The sequence below is a fragment of the Cyphomyrmex costatus genome, unplaced genomic scaffold, assembly GCF_001594065.2.
Source record: "Cyphomyrmex costatus isolate MS0001 unplaced genomic scaffold, Ccosl1.0 scaffold412, whole genome shotgun sequence".
Classification (NCBI taxonomy): Eukaryota; Metazoa; Arthropoda; class Insecta; order Hymenoptera; family Formicidae; genus Cyphomyrmex; species Cyphomyrmex costatus.
In genome coordinates, this window is record NW_017278341.1 from 318,559 (window position 1) to 325,250 (window position 6,692).

Here is a 6,692-nt window from a genome sequence, read left to right on the forward strand (position 1 = left end):
TTAGGGCTCAGACAGACGAGCGATTTTGTAACGCCACAATCGCAAACGTCGACCCGTTCATACGGAGCTATGTGAACGTATTCGCGACAATTCGCGATGCTTTTCTGTAACGCCAGAAAATAGCTCCGTATGAACGGTCGACGTTTACGATTGTGGCGCTACAAAATCGCTCGTCTGTCTGAGACCTTAGAATTGCGGAACTTTTTTTAATATTTACATGAACAGTAGAATAATGAAAAGTGCTACTTGAACAACCGTTTCTTTTTTTTGGAAATTAATAAAACGTCGTGCTAACTTTACAAATACAATTATGTTTTGGTATCTAATTAAAAAATTGATTTTTTTCTTTATGTATTCGTTTGCTCACCCTTAGATCAAAAGGTTTACGAAAATTATGTTTTTATACTACTTCATACTATCCCCCCAATATTAAAAAATCGATTTTTTTTCTTGTGAATCATATATCTAATAATCTATAAATAAGATGTATAATGACGACGTAACTTGCATTTGTTTATTAATATATGACAATTTTTATTATTCAGAATGAAAATTGGAGTACAAATAGGACTTAATAAAATCTTAAAAAATAGCTACAAATCTTTGAAAATAATCTTTAAACGTTTAAGATTTATCAAAATTTATGCATTAATGCAAAATACAATTGTTAGAATTAATAAAACTTCTTAAATAGAGCATCTGTGCTGTGGCACAAATCCCGTTCGCTAAAAATGCCGTATATCCCAAATAGATTGGATATATAAGTCAACTAATGTAACAAACAATACAGGAGCAAAGCACTTGTATTTTACTATACAACATGCTTTTCTATTCCTCTACATATATCTATTGCAAAATAATCACTAAGTCTTTTACACGCTCTATAGTAATCATTTTATGTAGATTATAAATTATGATGGTACTACTTATTACAGTAAAAAATCGATTTAACTCGCAATAATTTCATTAATATTAACAGTAAAAAACTGAAATCATAACATAATACTAATATATCATAAAGTCATGTAACAAAGTATTTGACGGAAAATTATCTCCATTCCTTCTTATTTTTTCTGACTTCTGCGGCGTATATCGTCGCGCGGCGTATATACCGGGTTTACCCTATACATTTTTGTTGAATTATGCATATATGTATATCATACAGATTAATATTCATTAATTATATTTGATAATATGCAATTATCGATTAAATATTGTGATTGTTACAAGAGGTCTATCGTATAGACGCGATAACTCTTTCTAGATCTGTATCGCCAATAATTGGTGCAAACAATTCTTCAGCCAATTCTCGCGGACAACATCCGGTGAGAAGAGGTAGGATAAATAGAATCTTCGCCAGTTTGTTTTCTCGGTCGTCTTGATGTTGGAGATGTCGTATGAGAGTTTTCACGGCATTATTTCTCGCTTGTGACATTATATGGACACCGTTAGTAGTATTGGCGATTTCTGCAATTTAAATCACACTTATTGCAATGTAATTGCACTTTTATCATTGAGAAATTAAACAAATTTTATTGATATCTATTATACTAATGAAAAATTATATGGCTCTTATGCATATACATAAATGTACTGTTTAACTTTTATTTACCGGGACGACACAATGTAAAAGTGTCTAAAACACACAATTCGACATCGTCGAGTTGCAATTTTTCGATTGTAGTGCGCGTTGCAATTATGCAGGCTAAAGCACTATCATTACTCGTTACACTTTGCCCTCGTATGTTCATCAAATCAATCGGCCATGTAGCTGCACGTAAAACAAAAAGAGCAGACCATCCACGACGAAGAATCTTGTTTTGGTCATCCATATTGAGTACCGAAAAATCTCGGTGACGACGTGCATTCCGAATAGCTGCTAGGAATATTTGCGCGGATATTTCGTACTGTATAGCCGTGTCTATGTACAATATAAAATTCAATTAATTTATTGTAAAAAATTATATCATCACAATTGTTTATATATATATATATATATATATATATATTTGCATTATTTCATAAATCAGAATTTCTCTTTGAAACTGTGACAATAGATTTAAAAAAAAAGAGAGAATTAGGCCAATATTTATAGTTGATTCTTATTTTAAGACTGTATCTTAAGGAATGTTTTAAGATGCTAATGCGGCTCTCTGATTGATTCGTAACATCTCAAGATTGAACTTAAGACGGGATTGAATATAAGAACTGATTATGGATACCAGTCTTAAACTTTTATATTTCATTAGGAATACAGCACATGTTACACTTGATAAACTCTATCTAAAATTGGATAACTTAAATATTCCAAGGAAAGAAAATTACCAGGTGATATAATCCTTGTCAACTGTGGATAACGCGTCATGATGGGAAAGAAAACGTTCTCTCTAGTTTCAGACTCGTATGACGTTTTCATCATTAGAGTATTACTTAGTGTGGGATTCTTGAAAGGCAAATATGTCTCGGAATTATTAAGGCGTGCACAAAAAGACGTTGACGGATTAACTCTAGGCTTCCAAGTGCTGTTAAAATTATGTGGATTTGAGAGCGAATTGTTTCGAGCACGTGGTCCTCGTTCTTCCTGCACCGCTGTAAAAATATATGTTTTAAAAATTTTACAGTATCTTATTAAAAAAATGTAAAGAAAATGTCTACTTTTTATTTATCAATTATTTTTATAATTAAAATTAGTGTTGAAAAGAATAAAACAATTTTTTCTTGAGAAGCTAAGTAATTATTCTAACAATTAAATATTTTTGTTAAATGTATTTCATAAAATTTACTGTAAATATGTTTTGCTTTCTATACTTCTTATTAAGTTACATAATTTTATTTTACGTTTGTGTCTTTATTATAATCGATGTGAAAGTATGCAATGTATAGTGATGTTATAGTTGAACAATTCAAGTAGGGTGGCTTTAATTCTCCGATTACAGGATAAGCTTTGTGTATTTAAAAGCTGACGACCGGAGTTGACACTCGATATCATTTCTCGTGACACATTATGGCAATGGCTACTACTAAATTATTTAAAGAATTATCCATGAAAGATGGTTATCGCAATTTGTGTTCGTTACACACATCCTTATAACAGATTTAATCTTTCTCAATTTCTTTTAAAATTTTTATGTTTTTTGATTATTTAACACTATATTTGTCACTACTGTTGAATAAAAATATACCTTATGAAATAAAAGAACATATAAGATAAACATCAAATTAACATCAATTGTCCGCATCACAGTCGTGCTGTCAATTAATTTTTCTGAATAGCGTTAAGGATGGAGGCACGTGTCTAGCATACGCCATTGTTTGCATCTCGTTGAGTTTGTTAGCACCTTTTGCTATGTTTACTTGTTGGCGGTGATTTTATTTTCGCCCTCGCGATATGAGATTTCATAAAAATATACATATCGATTTAATTTAATATTATTCGGAATAATAAGAATAAATGATTTAATATAAAATTAAATTTATTTAATTCTACAAAAAAATCACAATTATAATTTTTCGGAGTTTATATTACAAGTTAAATTATGTAAAGAATCGATAATACGTTTTGATATTCATGCAAACGTAAAAAACATCAAATACATCAACATTATTTTATGTTACTCTAGTAGTTATTGTAAAAAGGTTAAACCTTATCGATGACTTCGATTTTTATATGTGTTGAAGTCGATATAATTCTGAGTTACATATATTTTATTGAACCACGTGTTCGAAAAACTAAATGTAAGCAATTTAATTAAACTTTAATTAAAGTTTATTAGAGTTGCGTTTCAAGACCGACAATTGTTCGGCGCGCAGTTTAGAAAGACTACATATATTAGTTATATATTAGTATATAAATTCACGCGAAATTATATATAAGCAACTAAGATCCAAACTAGACTGTTATAGGCTTCATATTTATATTAGTTATGTTCTTACATTGACGGTATTTAGATTTGAATATTGTTTAATTTAAGTATTTTTCTCAATAAAAATTAATTATTTACAGATTTTAATAGAATAATAAAAATATATATATCTCATGGACTCCTTACAATTAAAACTATATACAATAATATTTTAAGGGGCTAGTTAAGTGTCGGCGCAGTAAGAAGAGCGCAATAATTAAATTCTAAATTGTAATCTATATTTGGATATTTCGGCTATTATGGTTTTAGCCATCTTCAGCAAATCATATTTCGCTCTATCGTTAATTAAATATAAAAAATACAATATAATCAAAAAAAGAATAGAAAGACAGATTTTACAGATTTTAATGTCATTGAACATTATTAAGATCGATTTAAGGTGTGTTCAAAGAGCATCAAAAATTGTTAAATTGTTTGTCAATTTAACTCACGATATTACCGCGATAGTTTAATAGAGCTTGCATTTCAAGTTAGAAAACAAATTTAGCGCGCAATTAAAAATCTATATTTATCAGTGGCGTAGCCAAGAAGGAACTGTGAGGGTTGCTCCCCCCTTCAAAATTCTGAATAATTTTAATAATTTCATAAGAATGTGTAAAAAATTGTTGAGGCGTAAATATCAATTTATTTTGAGAGAGGAAATTAAATCCTGTTGGAATAGTTCTCATATTTAATTGCAAAAATATCGTTTACCTATTATGTATTAAAAATATATTTGTTGATTTTTCTTTGTATTTGGCACGTAAACAAAAATTTGATAAATTACACGGAAAAAAATGTTGCTGCTAATATAATCGCAAAAAAATGACATTGGGAGAACGGCAGCTTTCAACTCGTGAAATTTCAGGATATTAGTATTTATTATTCAAAAATTTGTATACTATAATATATAATCTTTGACATATTCTGCGATTTGTACAGCTATTCCAAAATTTGGTGGACTTTTAATAATATTTTGTCGAATTTGGAGAATTTTTTTTCAAACGTTAAAGTTGTGTATGTGTTACGAATTTTCAAATTGAAAAATTTCATTACATGCTACATTGAAATTGAATATTTTTCTAGAAAATTTTAGATCTTTAAATGTAATAGTAAAAAAATTATGACAATTAATATGCAACGTCAGCCAAACGTTCGAAACGCGACATTACAACGATATGTATATGAATTATGTATTATATGTAAATTATATAAATATATTGTATATATGTAAATTATTGTATTATCTCGTTTTACGAAACTTTTTTGTTTATGCTTACCAAATGTGTCACTAGTATTAAACGAACATTTTAAAAAACTGATTTCTACAACCTCTCCCGAAACATTTTTTTCACTATGCCACGAGTACGAGGGCAAGTCAATAAGTTCTTAGAAAATCCGTAGCATACCAGCTTGACTATTATGAGCTGTTCTCATTGGTTTATTGATTCAAAGTGTCATATCTTAAAAACTAGAAGAGTTCGCCACCTGATTCAAAGTGTGCGTGGCTTAGAATTATATTGACTTTGATTACATGTAAAAATTAAAGTCATTAGTAAAGTTTAACTTTTTCATAATAATTACCGTTAGTTTTAAAACAAATATTTGTCTATTTGATCTATTACTTAAATGTTCGGATATTAACAGAAATTTCTTTGCAAATATATATTAAATATTTTACCTACCCGCTGTATTCATACCAACGGAGAAACATTTCTTTAGACGGCAATGTGGACACCAATTTCGTCTAGCTTTGTCAATAGTGCAGGATCCATCACTGTCTAAAGAATTATAAATCCGATTATTGACATGATATTAAGCAGCATTTTCTAGCATTATTCTTTTGATATTGAGTGATACTGTGTGATGTTATGTATATTTAATTATTTCTATGTAAACGTTTAAACGTGTACAAACTTGTGCAGGTAAACAGAGCACCGCGACGCACGGATCTCTTGAAGAAACACGAGCAACCATCACAGCAATAAACACCGTAATGTTTTCCATATGATCGATCACCACACACTTTACAGGACACTGGTGTAGGTAAAGTTCTTCCTATTATGAGAAATGTCAGTTACGAATTTTTATTAAGATTACTTTTGAAAATTACAATTAATTACAATTAATTTTATCACAAGAAAATTATTTCTACTTTGTAAGCTGTTCGCATATTACGCGCATTTATATCATTGAAATATGTATTATTTTTATTTGTGATTGAATAAATTGAAATACATATTTACCCATTTTTTTTATTTTAGTGCAATAATTTCAAGTTCACACAAATTGGGCGAATTTTTGTAATTCGAATATGAATCGCGCGAAAATATATATTCGAGTAATGATCAAGGTGATCGTATCCGACTTGGTTGGCGAATAAAGGCAAACTCTGGCAGGACGTAGAACGCACCCCTGTTTGAGAAAGACTTAACTCGTTGGTGGTGGAAATGGACGGAGGTAAGTTGGATTTGTCCGACACGTCACTTCAAATGTCAAAACGCGAAAGGATAATATTTACGATAGACTGATCGAGCGTGACACCATTGTTCGATCGTGAAATTATTCTAGAACACAGAGAGAACTTTTGAATCAATTATTCAATAATTTATAACGAATTTTTTTGTAAAAGTAAAATCACAATCCTTTTATTGGAAAAGACTTTATTTTCTTGATTTACAATATTATATTGTTTGATAATTGGAAGATATATAAAAATATGCTAATTAAAACTTTACAGTTTAATTTTTATTTCCGCATATATTTATTATAATAATTATTTTAAATTTT

At 29.4% G+C, this 6,692-nt stretch overlaps 1 protein-coding gene across 1 annotated transcript; it reads right to left on the reverse strand.

The window, feature by feature from the left end:
• Positions 1-1,234: 1,234 nt before the first annotated feature.
• Hr83 (nuclear hormone receptor 83) lies at positions 1,235-5,967 on the reverse strand (the record flags this gene model as incomplete). The annotated part of the gene is made up of 5 exons (XM_018543963.1): positions 1,235-1,467; positions 1,613-1,921; positions 2,326-2,589; positions 5,588-5,683; positions 5,820-5,967. Coding segments are annotated over 5 exons (1,050 nt in total), but the record flags the coding sequence as incomplete, so codon positions are not given.
• Between the last annotated feature and the right edge of the window lie 725 nt (positions 5,968-6,692).